We start from the raw sequence: 22,714 nt of genomic DNA, 5'->3' as shown, positions 1-22,714 counted from the left end.
CCTGATATTAAAACAAGCCTTTGTACTGGCACATTGACTCATTGAATCATAAGAAGGCACAACCTGTAAATATATATCAAAACCTAAACGTATGCATTTACTGAAGCCTGAGACACTTTAAACAGTACTCTGAATGAAAAGAAAATGCAATTGAAACAGTCTTTTTACCCAAATTCGACTTAGATATTTTAAGCATTAAAAAATGAATATCCTACAATTTTCTTGCATAATATGCATTACCAGAATGTCTATTACATAACCCATGAGTCAGGCATTGGAAATAATAACTTATACTTTATAAAAATGAGCTTGTTTGCGCCTGCGCCAAGGGAAAATTGTACGCGCGAATGCTTGTCATTTTAGTGATGCAACACAACTTAAATAAAATTTTAATGCTAGGAGGTCACAGTATGAGTATTAAGCTTTATAAATATCAAAAAACGATTTTGAAAAGCACTTATTTTTTAAAAAAAATGTTCCCATGATTAATAATTTTCTTTTAAAAAAATCCCAATTATTCGTTTTTGTGATAATCCCATGTATAAAAAACAAGCTGCATCCCTTGCCTATAATTTTGGACACGTTTACTCACAAGCCTAAGCGCATAAGCCGAATTTGAAACGCGCCACATTTTTGCGCCACTTTCATTTAAAAGGACGGTTCTGCAAAATTCCACCCGTGTTTAACTGCAGCTGAAAAGTTTGCCTGTGAACATCTAATAAACTGCATCTAAGGAAAATGCTGTAAATTTATTTACTTTTGCAAAAATAGATAATTTCGTTTTTGGGGCCTGATTTATATCTATCGAATGTGTTTCTAATTTTATCCTTTAAGCATTTAACTGCAGTTTTGTATATGTGCACAATTGCTCATTCTATAAATTAAAGAGCAACACATAGCTATTGTAGCACATTACATTGTTCATTTCTGGATTTTTGTTTTAAGTTTCTACTTGATATTAATTAACCAGCAAACTACTTAACAGACTGGAAACATCAGAAGACCCACAAACACATATTGAGCTCATTTCAGACATAAACAGAAAGGGGTCAAACAGACAATACAGCGCGCTTTAGCCATTTTTCAGAAATAGCGCCGACGCAATTTACTTACAGAAGTTGCACTAATGATAAAAAAACCACAGACTTTTAAACACACAGTTGACTTACAAATCAATACGCATGACAGAAAGAAAGAACAGCTCACAGACTATACTTGAAACAAACCATTTGCAAATACTGTTGTAGGTCATATTTACAAGCAACGCTTTTCAATAGTGTTCCAAAAGGCTGCATGAACAGCCCCACAGACAGATGCATGTCCAAGAAGTAGTAAATGCACTCAATTCACTAGCTCTGCCTAGCAGAACACCACACAAAATCGTTGTGCATATCTTCATTCGCGAAACTGCGCAGAATGAAGGATCCTTGTTTTGTATTATGTCATATTTTAATTCCCTGGGGATACAAAATCACCAAGGAAGAAATATGTTTCTAAATCTAACCTATTTAGATATTTCCCACACTATGGTACCTTTCAAAACAAAAAGCAACACATTTTTCCATGTGAGCTTACAAACAGGCATGCCAAAAATATTGCGGAAAACGCAAGTATTATAATCAAAACCAAATGGAGAAATATCTCCTCATTACCTGCCTACACAAATTGCAATTCGCATATCCAAACCTATACAAACCAAAAGCTACATTTCCAAATTTGCTAAGATCAGGCATCTTATAGCTCACTAATCTAGCTTCAAACTTCAAGGGTTTATCTCTACCAATAAACTCGCAAATATGCGAGACCCTCGGTTTTGGTAATTGCAATGACCAAATCAGAAACCAAGAAACCAACCCCTCGGCTTTGGTAATTGCGATAACCAAATTAAAGACCCAAAGAACCAAAGGACTGGGAGCGACCCACTTATACTTAATTCTTATTCTTGATAATCAAAAGGTTATCCAAATTCTAATTGTCAAGTTCTACATGCCCAAACGTCTTTTATAATACTCACGCCAAAAGGGTTCTTTTTCTCACCTTTTGAGTGACATCATGTGGAGGATCAAAATCAGGAAGAGCAGAAATATACCGGACTACATAATCAAAGAATCTCCAGAATCCCTGTGCACAGAGTACCTTCTTGGTAGAATCCCGTTCTGTCCTTCCAGTAGATTTCAGTCTCCTGACCAGATCACTCCCACAGAAAGTCACTTCTCTGATGAGGCCGCTGGTGGGCGCCAAACTGAAGTACTCCAATTTTTGAGACTCCAGAGGTGCTAGGGGTAGCACCCTATGACTTTAAGTACTTCCTGATGTGGTATTATAAAATTCTGCATATCTTGATAATATCACAAAGAACTTGGCAACAGAAGCTGAAATATGAAAAGACATCTTTATTAAACTCAAATGAGTGAGACTACGTCGCACAGAAGCCTTAGCAACTGAATGAGGCAGTCTGCAGAACAGAAACCAGTTTCCTTTTTTATACAGAATCTGGGCAACACCGCCCTTCTCTTGCAGTTGGTCTTTCACATATTTTACTTCAAAGAACAAGCAGAGTCATGATTGCAATCTCACATTTCAGTTCAGCCAGCCCGCAATTATTTACCCAGCAAGGCTCAGATCCCACATCTGACCCCAATAAACATGAGCATCTCCTGTTTTGAGAAACAGGCCATAAAGCAGGAACAAGCAGGTGCGAAAGTGATTAGCCGGAGGCTTGTGTGCCATGAAAGAACTTTATGGTGTGTCAAGCCCTGATGCTAATCACAGGTGGCCGGAGGAAGGGGAGCTCGTGAGACCGGACTGACCTGGGGCAGCGGAGACCAGCTGCCCAGGTCATGGAGAAGTCAAGCGGAAAGTACATGTATTCTAAAGGCCCGTACTTGCTTATAATGTGTTTGTCTATGTGAGGGCAACTTATAAGATGGCCACCACTCCAAGATGGAACCCACGGAGTCAATGTATAATAACGTATACATAGTGCATTTGGCAATGGGACGTTATGCAAAGCGCTTGTAAATACCGCATTGACCAATCGCGGTTTGCTAAGACATGAATAAACAGGGGTAGGGCCCTGTCTTCTACGTGGTCCCAAATACCAAAGTACGACAGATGATGTCACTTTATATATCACTGATCCCGTGGTAAACTTAGACCCCATTTTGCGGGAATTCATCCGATTAGGGGGGCTGGCCGGTGTTTCTATTAACTGGGCTTAGTCCGTCATATTGCCATTAACAGACAACACTCTTCAGGTGACCTCTGAGTTTCCTTTGAAGTGGGAGGCCGAGGCGGTTAAATATTTGGGCGTTTGGATAAGTCGTGACATGCAGGAGGTGTGGAATTTAAATTATGGCTGTGCCGTCACGTGGTTGGAGGAGAAGGTTAAAATATGGTCTAAGCTCCCGTTATCCCTGGTAGGGAAAATTGCTCTGACTAAAATGATTGTTTTACCAAAGTTTTTATATTTATTTGTCGACATTCCGATCCCCCTTACACAACACTTTTTTAAGACCTTGAGATCACTGCTGGTTTTCCTGGTGTGGGCAGGTGGACAGGCCAGAGTCTCAGGGGACTTACTGACGCTCCAGTTGAAACAAGGGGGGTTAGGAGCTCCAGATATGAAGTTGTACGCCCTATGCTCTCAAGCCCAATTTTTGCACTACTGGGTTCACCTGACACCATTCCAACCCCACGTGGCAGTAGAAACTGATGCGGTGGTGCCAGTTCCCCTCAAAGTGGCACTCTATCATCGTCTCGCTGCTCTCGTGACGGTATAGACACCTCGGAGACACTGCGATGGGCATGGGACGAGTTGCGCAACGGGGCGGGTGTTCCGATACTCTACGCCCCCTCTATCCCTTTGGCCCATAATCCCATGTTGCCTTGCATTCAAGACGGGATTGGTAAGGCAATGGCGCAGAAGATGAGGTTTTACATGTTTGCAAACCTGTACCCCGACTACACATTTAGATATCCTCCAGTCGCAGCTGAAGGCCAGAGAGTGCCATTCGCCGAAATGCTCCTATATCATAAGTTGCGCTCTGCCTGCCGCGCCTTACTTGATGGTTACCCGACGGCCCCGCCACCCCTGTCTGCCCTGGAGAACCTGTTACGCTCACCATCGCCCTGTAAACTTATCACACGCCTTTACACGCACATGCAAAACTCTGCCCCAATAGTGAAACCTAGAGCACACCAGTGGTGGAATGATGAGCTCACTGTCCCCTTAACCGAGGATCAATGGGAATATTGCTGCAGTCAGCTTACAGAGCTCTCTCCCAACTACAGAATCTGTTTGATTCATTTCAAATACCTCCACAGGTATTATCGGACGCCTATCGGCCTGCATCGCATGGGGCTCAGGGAAGATGAGAGTTGCTGGCGCTGTGGGTTTACTCCCGCCTCCTTTTTACATATGGCGTGGGACTGTCCAAAGCTCGCCGCATTCTGGTCCACAATTTTCACATCAATAAATCAAATCATTGGTATTTCTTTGACCCCTTCCCCCACACTGGGCTTACTAAGCTATGTAAAAGACACACCAGTAAAGGTAGGAAACTACATGCACTTCTCCTCCTGGATCAGGGACGTTACATACGGCCATACCCAATTGAATACTTTTTGGGAACTTATGGCCCCCACTTCGAAGCCATGAGATATTTGGGAACCGTTTATTGTTTGGGCTCGAGAGAAGCAGGGAACAGATGGAGGAACTTGGACAAGTGCAGATTAAGATGGGGGGGTGGTTGTGATTAGACAATGTTTTTTTTTTTTACCATCCACTAGAGGCCGGCCTAAATGGTCTACCTCATCTAATGAGTTCCGGACTCTGAATGTATCTTCCTGATTTGTTTAGTCCTACTTGGCATCGTAAAGTGGTTGTGACTGGCACTATCTTTTCCGAGTACACACAGATGGGACGCCTGTTGAATAATGTCTTTTTAATGTACTAACTGTGCTGATTTAAATCCTGGACTATAATTCTACTGTGCTGGCTTTTTGTGTTGTATGTTTTGAACTTTTCAAAATGCAAATAAATAAACTTAACACCCCCCCCCCCTCCCCCAAAAAAGTATTTCTTATGATTAAAGTGTTTATTATTTTTCACTTTTAATTTTTCAAATTTCTTGCAGGTGCATCGTCTTCAGAATCGGAAAGTGATCACAGCAAGGAGGACACGGATGAGTAAGTGTTGATTTTTTTTTACTCTGCTCACAAAGATAATTCAGAACCAATTAATTCCTGATCTGCAGTGCTTAATTTTGAAAAACAAAATATAAATAAATAATAAGTGCAAAGGCCCAAATATTTTCTTAGTAGGCATCCGTTGGTGATACCCATTGATCGTATAACCTCTTCAGCTGCGGTGGTGAACACGGTCACCCCAGTTGGTGCCAGCACCAAACATTTTCCCATGCCTCAAAAGTTCAGCCTTCCTATTAAGCCTAACACAGTGTCAGCTCCCTTTGTGACAGTGGCGGAAAGTCACCCATAGGGAGAGTTGACAATTACGTACAGCAATATTGCGCCACCTCCTCTTCTCTAGTAAATTAATAAACAGGCCTCTCTACATTGCCGTACCCCCTAGAAACTTAATAGGACTTGGATTAATTCATTCACTTAGTCAAATAAAATGCAGTTTTTTAAAAGATGAAAATATTTGTAATTTTTTTTTTTTTTTTTGCTGTAGGCTTGAACGTTGTTCTAAACTCGAATCTGTCATAAAGGGTCCTGATCTAGGAGATTAGATTGTTGACTGCGGAAGACGTGGGTTCTTATCCTGGCTTCTGCTTGACCAAAATGTGTCCATTGTTATGTAGGAGTACTATATCCACCCAGTATCACGGAGCAACCTCTATTCAGTTCCGACCTTTGTTTTTAACACCATTGCTAATAGATATCCTTTTACAAATCATTGTTATTAATAATGATGGATCAGCTGCTTCAGTGAAGCAAGCAAAGACTTCAAATCTCCAAATACATGTCTTTCTAAAATGAAAGTCCAGAATTGACACCCTGGTGTCTCCATCATCTAGAGTGGCGTGACCTTTCTTTACCTCTCTGTAGCACAATTCCCTTATCTAGCAAAATGGCGATTTGAAAGCAGTAGGCACAATCTCCTTCACTATTGAAGACAATACAAAGCTCTGAATTCATATAATATTAACAATAATTAGGAATAAAATGTATCGACAGAGTATAAAAATAAGTGGGATGTGATAATTAACCCCTTAGTGTCAAGTCAAGTCAAATTGTTTTATTTCGATAACAAATATCACCCCTTAATGTCCTGATACGGCAGATTACAAGCCATTTTGCTTTACCTGCCAATGTGAACAATATTGTTTTGAAATCCACCTATTTTCTCATTGAGAACAGATGTTTTTGCTTTCTATCCTTGTCACGACACATTTCCTCGATGACAGACAGAGCGCAGTTCCTTATGTTACTGTCACAGTCAGGCCTGGAAAATAGGTCATTATTTGTCCCTGTGTTCATAAATATGTCCTCATGCTCTGGACCTGCAAACGTTAACAGGAATTAAGCACTTACAACTAAACTAAAATAAGAGATATGATGCTGGATGCTTTCAAGAAACCGTACATTTATTGTTTTAATATTACAAATACAGGACTTTTGGTTAATTGTCTTTACAATCTTTGTGGAATATTCATTGCATTTGTCGTGATGGAGAGCTGGTTGCCCTGTGTAGATCACTCTAAGATTTATTGACTGACTCTTTGTCGACATTTCTAAACATAAAAAAACAGATGTGAAGGGTTTCAGGATAAAATAATGGAAGTCTGAGGGACCATGAATCAAAGTGGTTTGTAGTCCAGGATTGGTATGTATACTTTAGGTACTAATAACAGTGTCACTATCCGAAGAGGATTATTGTTGGTAAACCATGGCTGGAATTTATCTGTTCCTTGGGTGGAGGTGTAGGAAGGGCATTCGAGTCTCGCTTTCTCTTCTCTCTTTAAAGGTAAAAATTGTGCGTTTAACATTAATATCTTTCTCATACAGAGACCAGAAGTCTGTTTCAGAACCAGATGCTTCTACACCTCCTCGGAGCTCTTCAGTCATTCACCAAGAAGTGCATAAAGAATTGCAAGTAACACAGAGAGTAGTAAGCCACGATCACCAAAAGGTAAGATAACTCGGAGTGCCAAGTAAATCAATTCCTTTTATTGATCTAAAACTGCATAGGAAACCAAAAGTTTAGGGTAAGGTGATAAACAAATCCATACAAAAATGTAAAGTAGATAAGCTTGCATAATGTATTAATGCATCTATAATATCAAAATGTATATAAGTTGAACCCTATAGCTTACTATCCATGATTACAAATCTAAAGCTTGCAAAGTCACATTCAGGTAATAACTAGGAGCCTGATGTTCAAAGGAATTTTGTGGTCGCAAAGGCTACGATTTGCAAAAAAACCCAGAGTGTTTGAGACTGCAAAATGGCTATTTGTTTTGTATTAAACCAATTTTCCGATTTGGTGAGAGGTTATTGAATTGCAAAATGGGTTTAGAAACCTATCACAAACCGTTACTTAAAAGGGGCGTGTTTAGAGTGTTCTTTCCAAACAGGGATTCATTAAAGGATGACTCAATGTTTTTCAGCTGAAATCCATTCTCAAAACATTGAACTTCTACCGACACCTGAAGGTGTTGGTAACCCATTTGCAATTTGGAAAGAGTCTCTGTGGGACCCCTTTCACCTTGTGAATGTTAAAAAAAAGTTTGTTTGGGGGTAGGCAGTGGCCCATTGGACACAATAGCATCCAATCAGAGCGAGTCGCAATTTATGATTTACCTCACGAATACTGTTGAGTTAGGTCGGATTGCAACCACCCTTCCCTTTACAAAAAGTCAGTGAGCAATTAGCAACCATGTTTTGCAAATATAAATTTGGACCACCAGGCCCTAGAATACTCCATTTCATGACACATTGATAAAAGTAGATACTGTGCTTGTGTGATCCTCGCAGAGTCATTCAACGTTTTGCAATGAAACCTGCATGGCCATATATTTTGCATGTTGCTGGCATAAGAATAAGAAGCAACCAGTGTTTTGCTGGCCTGTGGTTGGTTAATCAGCTACCCTTTATCCTTCACATGCCTTCAGATGTTATTTTTGTACTGCCATCCAGTCTTCACTGAAATAATTTAAGCCCAGCAGTGCACAGTCCAAGGCTCCCTATACATACATCTTAGTCTCCGTACAGCCCATTAAAATGTGTTACTGCCCGTGATGCTCAGCGCGTTTGTGCGGGGCCTGATAAATGGAAATAGACAAAGAAGTTACTAAAGACACTTTTGTTTTCAATTTTCGGGACACTGAAAAGGCAGATCAAGTCACGTTTTTTAACATCCGGAAAATGTATGGGTTTTTTCTTTCGATCTATAGGTGCACACGCATAGTGGTCAAGTGGCCCGTGTCATGCGTGACTCCCTATACCAGTTATGGCATTGTAGCCCTAGCCACTTACATGCTGTAACTTGTAAGTCTACCTTGTAGTTTTGCATTTGATTGTCGGAGCATAGACTTGAAAATCAAAGCACAGCAAGGGTGTCTGCCAAATCCCAGTATGGCTGAATGCTACGCACAAAGCATAGCTTGAGGCATATTGCAGCTATGAGATTTGTACCTAAGTGAGTTGTACATCTATGCCAGTTGTGCATGCATATATTTTCCTGTGAATAGCAGACTGCAATAAATATGGAGAAAAAAAAACACCCATAGTTTAATGACCCTCTAAACCAGTGTTTCCCAAACTGTAGTGTGAAAGTCCAAGTAATAAATAAATATTCCTTTAAATTCTACATTTATCTTGTCACAGTTGCTGTGCTTCAAAAACAGACACCAAATTTCTCACTAGTCAAGGCAGACAAATGAGTGCTTATTTATTAACATGGGGATTGGGGTTTGAAAACTCCTCCCACTTTGAAGTCAGAGAAAGAAAAGTAAACAGAATTGTGTAAAAATCTAGGGGCACAGGAAGTGTGAAAGGAAAGGCTGTAGGATGTCATTTTTGGTAACCCACAAAAAAATTTAAATACCAGTAAATGAGCTGTACACATTCAGCAGATAGAAACACAAAAATGAAGCTCATTTTTTGTAATCATGAAGTGTGATGTGATTTTAATAGAATCGAAACAAATCAAGAGCTTTACTTGCTGATGCAAGTGATACATATTTACTGCAACCCAATTTCTACACATCATCATTTATGTGCAATATAGTTTTATCAGTAAAACTGTGTTTGTGCTAATTTAGTGACCATTTCAATGGAAAATGTGTTGTCAGTAATTGACAGTGCGCTACCAATCATGTCCATTAAAGCTAGACATTTGTTGTCTGGCGTTCAAAAAGTGGGTCATACTTCTAAAAAGTTAGGGAATCACTTTTCTAAACAAAGCACTCAAATAAGTTAGAAGGAAGAGCTGAAAATACAGTGCTTTGCCTCTTATTATAGGAGTATGATGGCTCGTTATGCAGTAATACTTTAATCAGAAATCCTGTTACAATGGGTGTGCTAATTTCTGTGTGCAGTGTTATTGCATTATTATAAGTTTTCCCAAAAGGAATGGGGAGTTAGAAAGAAAACCCATTTTCTGAATTGATGTGAGAAGATTGTAGCCAATTACGTGGCGTTTTCCTCTAACATATTCCGTTGGATTTTACAAGCGAAATATATCTTTTGCAAACCTGAGTGCCATAATACTGCATGGTTTTATGCCTAATACCTCCAACACTGAGTCGAGTGGAAACTCTTATTTAGGTCCATACCGCAAAATCCAAACTACTCCGAATGAGGACCTATGTCTTCTAAAATATCAGGTATGAGTTGTCTATACTGTAACAATATTGTATTACAATTCTGGTATACTTCTAGATCTGCATTTAAAATTATAAAGATTCAGCAAGCCCTAAAATGCAAAGAGTAGTGACAGAATTAGATGAGCTCCTAACACTTGTCATGATTCATCTTTAAACTTGCCAGGGTGCATAACTTTCTATTTTGGACTCAACGGGCAGGTGTGCAGTACCCCAGATCTGCACTCTTTGAGTTTGTATCAGGAAGGGAAAGGCTGGTGGTGGTCACAGAGTCTTGGCGTTGCTTGGCAAAAAGGCTTTGCCTCTGTGGAGAACATACTCTGCACCGGTGCCCGACAACAAATCTACATTTTCCAGGAATCCCTTAACTCTCACGTTTGAAATGGTGGCAGCCACACTGAAACATCGGGTGTAAGTTCAGCCACGGTCCATGCAGGTAACTGCGGCAGGAAGGTGAGGTGGTGGGGCTGGGATTTCGAGGGACGATGCAGAGAGAGAATTAAATAAATCATACATTTTCCTTCATCATCGTCTGTTGGAATCCCCCCCACCCGGCCATACCGCCCCACTGCTGTTACCTGCACGGACCGCGGCTGTGTAAGTTTCCTCATGTTTCACAGCGTTTTTGCTAGACAATCATTCTAGAGTGTTGCTGCCACCAGGTCCTTGTTGTATGGATTTGTGATTTCTCTTAAAGAATAGTTACTTCCATGTAAGACTTCTGGAGAACAGTTTTTGTCTACACAAAGTCACTTTGGGAAAACAAACTTTTGAACTATTTTTGAACAGTGATTTTAGTTATTGGAGACATCAGAGAAAATGTTTCATACAAACTTTGGCTTTACTTCTCTGACAGGAATGGAAGACTTATTGCATGTACTTATAAATATGTGCTAAGAACTAAATTGGTGTTTAGCTAGTGATATCTGACCTGACAAGCAGACGAGATATGCTCTAAATTCTATTAATGTTGAATGCAGTTATCTGGTTCACAAGGAAGGAAGGTTATTTAATATTTGTAGTTACTAAAATCTTGTTATGGTTCAGTTTTCGGAAATGCCACCTTCACTTCAGACCAAATAAAGTTGGTTATTTACAGAAACTATTATGGGGTATCATTTTCACTTTTAAGGTTAGATACAAGACTATAATACCAGATTAAGACATTTCATCTTGGCATTAGATATCCACTTTAACCTACAGATGTAAGTGTTCAGCAAATGAGAAGTCATAGTGGTGATATCCAGTGTCTCAGTTTTCTTTCTCTTACCCCCTTTCCCTTTTCTACTACTGGCCAACATATTCTTATTGAGTATGGTTTGTTGTGGATGTGGGGGTAGAAATATAAGTACATAACATAACCCCTGTTTGATCAGAGTATAAGGTTAGTGCTTTCTGACCAGACCGCTCTAACATGACCCTATCCATATTGTTTTGCTTTTCAAGTTTGTATAGCACTAACCACCGTTATTTGGGAAGATCTAGGAAGGCCATCATTCTGACTGGTGGAAATATTATCTTTTCTTTTGTTGGCGTTTGGATGTGTGTACAAAGGAGAGAAATTACAATATTGTAAGTTGCAAATGTTTTGCATGAGTTTGTGTGAAAGTAAAACAAGGAAGATCTTTGTGTTTTTTTGATGTGTTTAGGTGAATATGATGAAGGACTTTACGTTAAAAGATTTCAATTGCCTGGTTCTCATCTAGAATATATTATATTATTTATAGGCGAATTACAACCCAGGATGGAGCCTTACGCTACATTTTTGTGCAAGCAAGGATGACAAATGTTGATGTTGGTTTTAGCTGCATGTTTCTAGGCTGTTTGTTGGCTGTATGTAGGCTGTATGTTGTTGATGGTGCTATTGATTTGAAAGTGCTTTACCAATTATGCAACTCAATTGCATGTTGTGTGCAAGATGATGATGGGTTAGTGGGTTCTACTATCCGAGCATGATCATTTGCAGAAGAGATTGAAACAGTGGTGTGTGGTGTTGTTGGATGCAGAATAGGTTATCAGAGATGTATTGGTTGAGTGTGTGGTAAGGCCATCTATAGTGAATTGACTGTAGGTTTGTTTGTCGGGTTTTGGTGTGAATGGGAGTTCTCAGGGAAAAATATTATTTTGTAAACACTGGATCACTGATAAACATTAGTGTGAGATGGGGTGGTACCCTCAGAGGTTAAGGTGGGCAGCCCAGGTTGTGCTGTGAGATAAAGGTTAAAGCAGAGAAGGAAAAGGAGAAGTGAAATACAGTCTTCACAGTCATAGTTACACAGTTCCTACTGCATTCGTATAGTTAGCCTCACGAAATGCATTAAAAAAAAGCTTATTTGTGGTCATTAGAAGTTAGATGCTTTCCTTTTGACTATATTGCTTTCATGGGGTGGAAAATTATAAGTGTGCCAACCTTCAGATAGATGACATGTTATTTGAATTTGAGTAGTGTTTTCCACCGATACTAAGAAACCGAATAACTTGGTTGATATGGGACCCCTTTTCATATGGTTTTGATGCTGGTGTTAAAAAAACAGAAAGATGACAGGAAAAGCAAGCATTTGCAATGCAACTGGTCTCGCATTTACGCGAGTTTGAGCTATTGGCATTGTAAATGGCAATGCCTTTGATTTAGGTTTTGATTTTTGAAACATAAATAAAACTCATTGTCACTTACAATGCCAATAGCTTAAACTTGTGTAAATGCGAGACCTATTGCATTGCAAATGCTTGTTTATTTAGGCACTGCTCCCAGGAAAGCAGCTGACAATGACATACCCTTCATTTTCTCGTTCTCAATATTATTATGTTCCTTTAAACAAAAGACTGTACTCAGTCATTTGGTATGTTACTTTCCTCACCTTGCCCAGAAAGATGTGACAGCAGGGGCTCACATTTGCATTCAAAAATATGTACGCAAGTAAACAATTAAACCTGAGGAAGGAAAATTCAAATACACTAACCCGATTGGAGGCAAGGACTCAACCCTTCAGGCAAACATTTGGATAAGTGATGGGGCTGCCCCTGGAGTGTGCTAGTACTCCCACCCACCAACAGGTGAGATTACTGGGAGTAGACAGCACGCTGGGACTCGAACCTGGTTCCCCGGTTACAATGGCGGCAGCTCTGACCCTAAAGCCCACCAGTGTGTAATCTAGCCAGTCAAAAATGCCATGAAGTCCTGGGTCCTCCATTTGTTTTCGAAGCAACATACGCCCAATTGCCCCCAGGGTGCACACCCAGGACAAATGACCCAAGCCAGCCCCTGAGCCCCCTTACCTGCGGCTCCATGAACAATGCCCACCCAGCCATCGAGACCTCACCCTAAATCAAGCACATTGCACCCTTTATTAAATCAAGCACCACATTGAAACACTCAAAACACCACTCACCAAAAGCCCGCATGAAACGTGCTGAACAATTCGTAATGCGTAGTGAACACGGCGGTCAAATGTAACTTTATGCCGCACACAAATGAATAAACACAGCACCCTTGTTCCCACCATGACGCCCCGGCCGGTGTGCTCTAAAGACTCACTCAAGACTACCCCCTAAATCAACCACATTGCACCTTTTATTAAAGTCTGGCACCACATTGAAAACCTGCCAACAATGTGCATACACTGGCTGCACAGCTCGAGGCGTACAGTCTACATGGAGGCCACATTGAACAATATTTAGTAAACAAATGAATGATGTGAGCCCCATCGTTCCCCCCCATCATGCCCAGCTGGCATGCTCACAAAAACCTGGAGGCCTCAACAGTGCCACCTGGAGACAACGGGATAGAACATCCCAGCAGTGCGGGAGGGAAGGGGTTGTGAGGGAATGCACAATTCACCAAAATCACGGGGTTTGATCCGCCTCTTATTCCATGAGTGCTACACGGCAAAAAGGATCACCTGTGGCCTAAAGGAGTCCCTTTCTCTCCCTGCCCTCCCAGGGAAGATTTCTTAAAGAAAGGCATGACTTCACAATTTTTCTTTTACTCTACCAGTACATTTTACCATTCCTGTTTGTGGGGAAAATACTCATGGACTGTAAGACAGACTACTCCCTTTTGTTTAGCATCGTCTTCAGTTATCCCTAAATAAGCAAGTTGTGGGAGACTTACAAGAGTTTCACACGGCACACCTACACTCAAATCACATGGATCCATATTACATGGAATAAAACTACCTGGTATCCTAGTAGACCCAACTCTTACTATTCTTAAAGGCGCCTGTCCTATTGGAGTTAACACTAAAAAACAGTTTGTACTGCTGATAATGCAAGAGAATGTAAACTAAGAAGGGTACGCTGTTCCCCACATGGATGGACAACGGGTGGGGATGCCACAGGTGGGGAATCCTCCTAAATGGAACTAGAGTCCTCACTCACCCAGCAAGCTAGGTGTCATGCTTCATCATATTGGACTCGCTCCTCATCGGGTCGGCGGTGCAATACCCGACGGGCACCCATAAAGGGGCTCTTTAGCGGAGATCTTCTGTTCCTGCCGTATGGTGCCGTGGGTGTGAGGGCCCTAGATGAAGGTGTTGATGTGAGTGAGTGATATTAAAAAAGGTTGGATAATCCAAAAGAAGAGTTTAATGGAATGGTTATCCACCTTATTAAAAATATACAAAAGAGCGGCTGCTCGCTGGCTCAATGGTCCAGTGGAGCAATGGTCAGCTCTAAGGAGGTGGTCGACATGTTTCATGCAGTGTGTTCAAAAAATGATACTATGCATTTCATAAGGACCTATAAAAACAACTATCTACACATGGTGGTTGGGTGGAGGAGTTCCTACCTACCACTATTCTTAAGTGCGAGCACGAGGTCCTGCCAGATCTAGTGGTAAACCTCGACAGGGATGACAAAAAAAAGAACAATAGAAATAGTAGTCTGTATGAGAGAGTATATAGTCTTCCTCACAGCCCCACAAAAAGTTGTCCATCAAGTCAGTGCATATATGGTAATGCAATGCACTCATCGTTTAAAAACTAATAATGAGAAAGGGTGACTGGAAGAGAAAGTGCCCATGACGACCCTTTTAGTGAAAATAGCCTCGGGAGCTGGGGAAGAGCTTCCCCAGCTCCCGAGCCCCCCTTCCCCCTTTCACTGTAATGACGATCGGCGCGCACCTCGCGCCGACGTCATTACAGTGAAAGTGAAAGTGAAAGTGAAATGAGCCAAGAGCCTCATTTCAGTTTCACTTTCTACGTGCTGAGGGGGCTATCTCAGCCCCCTGAGCACGTAGAAAGACGGGAGAGGTATCGTTGGAAAGGGGAGAATCTCCCCTTTCCAATGGTACCCCTCCCCAGTGGATCCCTGCTTGGGGATTGCCACAGGAGGGCGATCCCCTAGCAGGGATCCACCGACTAGACACCAGGAAGGGGGGAGCGGCCCCTTGGGCAAGGGCCTTTGCTCCCCCCAACTGACGTTGGCACCATTTAGTCTTCGTGCCCCCCGGGGGGGTAAAAAGCCCACTAGACACCAGGGAATTAAAAACAAAAAAAAATAGGGGTGGGGGCTGCCCAAAACGGGCAGGCCCATGCCCCCATCCCCCCCAATTACTACAGTTTTTCTGCCCCCCCGGGGGCAGATGGGGCATTGGCCCCTAATCTGCCCCTTCGGGGGGGGCAGAAAGCCCACTAAATACCAGGGATTAGTTTTTAGTTTTTTTTTAGGGTGGGGGCTGCCCGCAACGGGCACACCAATGCCCCCACCCACCCGCCACCATTACAGCCTTTCTGCCCCCCCTGGGGGGCAGATGGGGCATCGGCCCCCAATCTACCCCCCCGGGGGGGCATAAATCCCACTAGACACCAGGGAATAAAAAAAATAAAAATAAATAGAGGTGGGGGCTGCCCAAAACGGGCAGGCCCATGCCCCCACCCCACCCCCCAATTACTATAGCCTTTCTGCCCCCGGGGGCAAATGGGACATTGGCCCCTAATCTGCCCCTTCGGGGGGGCAGAAAGCCCACTAAATACCAGGGATTAGTTTTTAGGTTTTTTTTAGGGTGGGGGCTGCCCGCAACGGGCACGCCAATGCCCCCACCCACCCGCCACCATTACAGCCTTTCTGCCCGCCCCCCTGGGGGGTAGATGGGGCAGTAGCCCCCAATCTGCCGTCCCAGAGGGGCAGAAAGCCCACTATCCACCAGGTATTTTTTTGCGCAATTGTTTTTACTGTGTGGGCTGCCCGAAACGGGCACGCCAATGCCCCCACCCTCCCCCCCACAAAAAGGACAGTCTTTCTGCCCCCCAGGAGGCAGATGGGAGCTGTAGCCCCCAATCTGGCCCCCCCTTGGGTTGCGCAGAAAGCCCACTAGACACCATGGATTTTTTTGGTTTATTAGTGTAGGGGTAGGGGCTCCCCAAAATGGGCATGACAATACCCCCACCCCACCCCCAGAAAAACTCCAGTCTTTCCGCCCCCCTGGGAGGGTAATTGGCGGCAGCGGCCACAGATCTGCCCCCTGGGGGGGCAGAAAGCCCACTAGGCGCCAGCGAGTACGCAGGCTTTTTTTATGCGTGGGGGTGGGGTGGCCCAAAATGGTCATACCAATGCCCCCACCCCCACAAAAAATAGCCACAGTCTTTCTGCCCCTTTAGGGGCATATCGGGATGAAACCCCCTTCCCCGATTCCCCCCCAGGGCGGCAGAAAGCCCACTGGGCTCCGGCTTTTTTTAGCAATGTGCATACCTGTGGATTTTGGACCCTAGCGCAGTTGGCACCTAGGCAAACCTAGCAAACCTGTACATTTTTTAAAACTAGACACTGAGGGAAATCCAGGATGGGGTGACTTGACTGGCTCTCACCAGGTTCTGTTACCCAGAATCCATTGCAAACCTAAAAATGTGTCCAAAATAACAAATTTTCCACACATTTCTGTGGTGGTAAGTTCTGGAAACTGCGTGGGTCCACAAAATTCCACCCACCCCGCGTTCCCCAAAGTCTTCTGAGAAAAATGGTACCTCACTTGCATGGGTAGGCCTAGTGCCCGCGTCAGGCAAGGGCCCAAAACCAATTGAGGAGACATCAAAATTACCTATCAAAATTACCGGTGAGGCACCGTTTTTATCGGGAGACCCGGGGGAACGCTGGGTGGTAGGAAATTTGTGTCAGCCCGGTGATGCCACAACTTTCCCACACAAAAATGTGTGAAAAAGGTGATTTTTTCAGCTAAATTTGAGGTTTGCAGGGCATTCTGGGTAAGGAAACGTTGGGGGATCCGCGCGAGCTATACCTCCCTGGAATCCCCCGGGTGTCTAGTTTTCAGAAATGTGTGGGTTTGGTAGGTTTCCCTAGGTGACCGCCGAGCACCGGGCCAAAAACCCAAGTGACCCCCCTTGCAAAACCAGGTCGTTTTGAGCTAGGCAATTTTCATGTCGCCTCACTACGTTGTGGGCCCTTGCCTGTCGCGGGTACTTTGGCCTCCCACACTAGTAAGGCACTGTGTTTATCGGGAGACCCGGGGGAACGCTGGGTGGTAGGAAATTTGTGTCAGCCCGGTGATGCCACAACTTTCCCACACAAAAATGTGTGAAAAAAGTAATTTTTTTCAGCTAAATTTGAGGTTTGCAGGGTATTCTGGTAATGAAACGTTGGGGGAGCCACGCAAGCCATACCTCCCTGGAATCCCCCAGGTGTCTAGTTTTCAGAAATGTGTGGGTTTGGTAGGTTTCCCTAGGTGGCCGCCAAGCACCGGGCCAAAAACCCAAGTGACCCCCCTTGCAAAACCAGGTCGTTTTGAGATAGGCAATTTTCATGTCGCCTCACTACGTTGTGGGCCCTTGCCTGTCGCGGGTACTTGGGCCTCCCACACGAGTGAGGCACCGTTTTTATTGGGAGACCCAGGGGAACGCTGGGTGGTGGGAAATTTGTGTCAGCCCGGTGATGCCACAACTTTCCCACACAAAAATGTGTGAAAAAAGTGATTTTTTCAGCTAAATTTGAGGTTTGCAGGGCATTCTGGGTAAGGAAACATTGGGGGATCCATGCAAGCCATACCTCCCTGGATTCCCCTGGGTGTCTAGTTTTCAAAAATGTATAGGTTTGCTAGGTTTCCCTAGGTGCCGGCAGAGCTATGGTTCAAAAACTACAGCTAGGCACTTAGCCAAAAAAGGGTCATTTTTCGCTACGAAATTGAGGTGTGTCCACGTTACGTTTTGCGCCGTTTTCTGTCGCGGGCACTAGGCTGACCCACACAAGTGAGGTACCATTTTTTTCGGAAGACTTTGGGGAACGCGGGTGGGTGGAAATTTGTGGATCCACACAGATTCTAGAACTTTCCACCAGAGAAATGTAGGGAAAATGCGTTTTTTTGGCAATTTTTTAGGTTTGCAAGGGATTCTGGGTAACAGAACCTGGTGGGAGGCAGTCAAGTCACCCCATCCTGGATTCCCCTGGGTGTCTAGTTTTCAAAAATGTATAGGTTTGCTAGGTTTCCCTAGGTGCCGGCAGAGCTAGGGTTAAAAAACTACAGCTAGGCACTTTGCTAAAAAAGGGTTATTTTGCATTGTGAAAATGTGGTGTGTTCACGTTGGGTTTTGAGCCATTTCATGTCGTGGGCACCATGCCTACCCCTACAAGTGAGGTACCATTTTTATTGGGAGACTTAGGGTAATTCAGCTTTGTAAAGGAACTGTTATTACCTATTGACTTTCAATGCATTTCTGCCTTCCAAATGAAAGACATTGTGTAAAAAAAAAGTCATTCTAAAAAATGACTGATAATTCTCATGCTAGTATGATTATTCACAATTTCGGAAATGTGCAAATATCTACTGTTTCTAAACTCTATATTTTGTTCCCATTTCAGAAATACATAGGTGTCTTTCATACCGATTTTTCCATGTACACATTTTTACAGAATAATTACTATATACCCGGTACATAATAAAAAACCATTGCAAGTTGCTGCTCAGTTTTTGGATCTGGGTTCGTCGGGTTCTTGGTGAACCTACAAGTCCTATATATCCCCACAACCAGTAATGTCCAGCGGATGTAACAGTATATTGCTTTCAAAGAGCTGTCATAATTAGAAGAAGTTACAGGTGAAAACGTTGACACAAAAGTCTTTTTTATTCAACAAATTTTCAATTTATCCTATATTTAACTGTTTGTTTCTATAAAAACACCTTGATGGATCTACACAAATGACCCCTTGCTGAATTCAGAATTTTGTCTACTTCTCTAAAATGTATAGCTTCCCAGGATCCATTATTGCTTTTGTACCCATTTCTACCATTAACTGGAAGGATGTCGAAAGCACAAAAAATAGCAAAAATAGGCTATGTCCCAGAAAAATGCCAAAACTGTGTAAAAAATGTTGGGTTTCTGACAAAAGTCTGGTATCCCCTAAAAGCTGGGAAAATGGTGATTTCAGCCCCACAAACCCTTTTTTGATAACACTTGCAGGGAAAAACCCAGATGCTTTCATTTGCAGCCCGTTTTTCCCATTTTCCCCAAAAAAACTACATTTTGCTGTATTTTGGCTCATTTCTGTGATCCCTCCAGGGGAATCCACAAACCCTGAGTACCTTCAGAATCCCCATGATGTTGGAAGAAAAGGATGCAAATTTGGCGTGAATACCTTATGTGGTCAAAAAGTTACAGGGGCCTCAGCGCGCACTACCTCAAATAGCCAAAAAAGGGGCGTGGCACAGGAGGGGAAAAGGCCTGGCAGCGAAGGGGTTAAAAAGGAATAAAACGGATCAAGTACAGGGTGGGATGTCTCACCTAATTAGATGATAGCGCTTGCTTCTTAAGGTTTTTTCAGCTCTTGACACCTCAGTAGATGGTGTCATGCACATTGTGGGATAGGACAAATAGTGGTGATTAACATAGCCAGAAGATCCGCTATGGTGACGTTAGGCTCAAGCAGGTACCCACCGGGTGATCCAGTGTCCCAGAGAAACAGCCCCACCTAGACGCAGTGAGCGGGAGTCATTGACGGCCGTCGTAGAGGTTATCGTAAAGGTTGCAAGCTGGGCAAGGCAAGGGCGGCCCCACAGAGGATCGAGATACAATGGGGGTCGCTCCGTCGAACACATCCGATGCCGCCAGCAACCCCGATTAGCCCTCAGGACGTGTTACTCAAAGCGCCTGGAGCCCAGGAGAGTGCTGGTCGCGAGAACACCATGGACGGAGGGACCCATTCAGACACACCGCACCGCTGAAGTCTCCACAGACACAGGCTATCACTCAGTCCGTGCACTCACCTGTCCTTTTCGGATGCACGCCGGAAAACTACCCCACGCGCCGAGCCAAGAAACCGGATTGAGAGGATGCCGGCATAGCGGGGTTTAAATATACCGCTCTCGGGGGCGTGGCCAAGATGGCGGCGAGGTAGGACGCGAAATTAGCTTTGTTTAGCTTCTGTGGGACCCACGAATAGCCGGTGGCGTTGGCGCAGCTCGCCAGGGGAGAGGCTGACTGGACTGCGGTGGGGCCCGGCGGCGATCGACCGTGCTGTGCGGCTGGGTGCTGGTTGGTGGAGAGGCGGCCGGACCAGCGCCGACGGGCGCTTCCACGGAGGCTTCAGCGGAGCGGCGGCCCCGGGCGGGAGCCGTCGAGGCCAGCTTCCTCCTTCCCGGCCTCTGTCCGGAGCCCCGTCGTCCAGCGAGGAGAACGAGCCCGGGTGCCGTGGAGCGGCGGCGACAGAGGAGATAGAGAGAGGCGGGCCGGTTCCGAGCCTCCTGGGCCCCGCCGGCGGCCGCTCGGCGGCATGCGTCCTGGGGCGCAGCAGACTAGGCGAGGACCCGGCGTGGGAGGCCGCCCCCTGGAATCGCCTTGAAGACCGGACCGAGCGGAGCCCAGGGGCCAACGGGACGCTGCGCTGGGGGGCCCGGAACAGGTGGCCCTCCCCACCCATCTGCGTGCCCACAGTGGGCCTTCCGCGGACCCTCGGAGTGCTCAACGGCCCAGCGGAGGTAGACGCCCAGACCGGAGTAGCGGGGTGAGCCGCGGCGCACCCCCGACATTCCGGAGCCTGATCCGACGCGGGAGGCCCCCCCCCTGTGGCCGCCCGGGGGAGCGGAGGGACAAAGCATCTTACGGACACCGGGCCTGGAGTGGGCGGCCTTCCCCATACTTCTGTGCCCCCACGGGCAGCCTCCGGCTGCTTTCCCGAGGGCGTCGGCGCCCGGCGGGGGAGAGGACCTTGGCCCCCCGTGGACACGTCCTGTCCGGCTGCTCTTCCGTCGCGCGGCGCGGAGGCCCAATCGGATCCCCGGCCTGGCATCGAGGAGCAGCACATGGTGTGGACTGGCTGGGCCTGGTGGCGCATGGCAGCCGGAACCAGGTAGGAGACACCCACGCTCGACGGGGGACTGGGGGGGCTCGGTCCTCTGGTGTGCTTACTGTGGAGGATCCGGAGGGTCGCCTTTGATCTGGCGGAGAAGGGGATAGTCGGCCTGAGGGGCGACGAGGCCTACATTCGCCCGGAGAGGATAGCACGGCGGCAGGGAGGGGGCCCAGAGGAGGGCCCCACGGGGTGGAGAGACTGTCGCTGCTGGACATTGACCCCTAAGGGGTGCAGGGCCCCTCCACACTACTATCTTGCCGGGACGGCGCGCCGCACCCACGATGCCTTCCACACAGTCCTGTTGGGTGGTGGGCTACAGTAGCCTGGAGCCGGATCAAGACTCTCTGGTGGCGCAGCAGGGGCTCACTCACTGGCGTCCCCTGACCACTGCACTGGACCTGACGTGCCCCCAGGTGCGGGATATCTAGTGGTGCCCCCGTGACTATGCCCTCATCTAGGGGGCGAAAGCAGAAACCGCTGAAGGACATCTTTGGGCGCGCACACTCCACCCCCAGCCCTGCCGGCGGGACCCCCACGATGGCGCCCCCTCAGCATCCTCCCGGCAACGGGGAAGAGCCGATCTCCAAAGCATACATGGAATCCCTCTTTCAAACTCTCAGGGCGGACCTTCAGACTGTGAAGGCGGACCTCACAGCTGAGATAAAGGAGATCCGCCGTGATGTCGACGACGTTGGGGACCGTGTCGCGACCCTGGAGGAAAAGAGCGATGCCACGGTGTCGGACATCGCTACACTCCAGCAGGAGATTCTCCGCCTACAGGATCAACAGCTGGATGTCCAAACTCACATGGAAGATTTGGAAAATAGATCCCGCAGACACAACATCCGTATCCGGGGAGTGAAGGCATTGGATGACACCAAAGACCTCTTTGCATTCGCCGCGGGCCTCTTCCGTCATATCCTAGCCGCTCCAGAAGGCACTGAGATCGTCTTGGACAGGGCGCACAGAGTTGGCCCGCCTCGGGGGCCTAACGCCCCTCCAGCAGACATACTGGTGTGCGTTCAGGACTTCAAAACCAAAGAGGCGATCCTCATGAAGGTGAGAACCCTCCATCCTATCTCCTACCAGGGGCAATCACCGGTGCTATATCAAGACCTGGCCCTGATCACCCTACAACGCCGCCGGCAATTCCGCCCAGTGACTGAGCATCTTCGGCAGCAGGGTATTCCGTACTCGTGGGGTCACCCCTTTCGCCTCATCTTTAGACTAGCAGGCCAACTGCACCAGCTCCGCTCACTCTCTGACTCCTGCAGGTTGCTGGGCCTCCCGCTGCCGGGCGCAGATGACGATTCTCACAGTACGGGCTCCGGACCCGAGCCCTCTACGTTGGGGTGGCGGCGCCAGGGTGGGCGTCAACGAACCTGGAAGCCCAACAAAACTGACATTGCACAGTCAACGGGATGCATTGGCCTCCGCGACGGACGCCCTGGCAGGGGCGGGTCCGGGTGGCGAGTGAGCGGTTGACGTGCATACTCTGCCGCAATGGGTCCTGGTCTGCCCGGTGGACGGCGGGAGGAGCCGAGTCTCTTCCCCCTTGGTCACACTATGGT

General features: G+C 45.8%; 1 protein-coding gene across 5 annotated transcripts in view; it reads left to right on the top strand.

Moving 5' to 3' along the window:
* Window positions 1-22,714, top strand: part of MYPN (myopalladin) — a 2,601,563-nt gene that overhangs the window by 576,712 nt on the left and 2,002,137 nt on the right. For all 5 annotated transcript variants that reach the window (XM_085603535.1, XM_085603537.1, XM_085603533.1 and 2 more), the window contains 2 exons: window positions 5,139-5,190; window positions 7,033-7,156. In XM_085603535.1, coding sequence (XP_085459661.1) covers window positions 5,139-5,190; window positions 7,033-7,156 — 176 coding nt within the window. The remainder of the gene's footprint in view (window positions 1-5,138; window positions 5,191-7,032; window positions 7,157-22,714) is intronic.

The sequence above is a fragment of the Triturus cristatus genome, chromosome 1_2 (genome assembly GCF_964204655.1).
Source record: "Triturus cristatus chromosome 1_2, aTriCri1.1, whole genome shotgun sequence".
Lineage (NCBI taxonomy): Eukaryota > Metazoa > Chordata > Amphibia > Caudata > Salamandridae > Triturus > Triturus cristatus.
The sequence above is the reverse complement of the archived record's forward strand: the minus strand, read 5'-3'. Positions and strand labels throughout refer to the sequence as shown.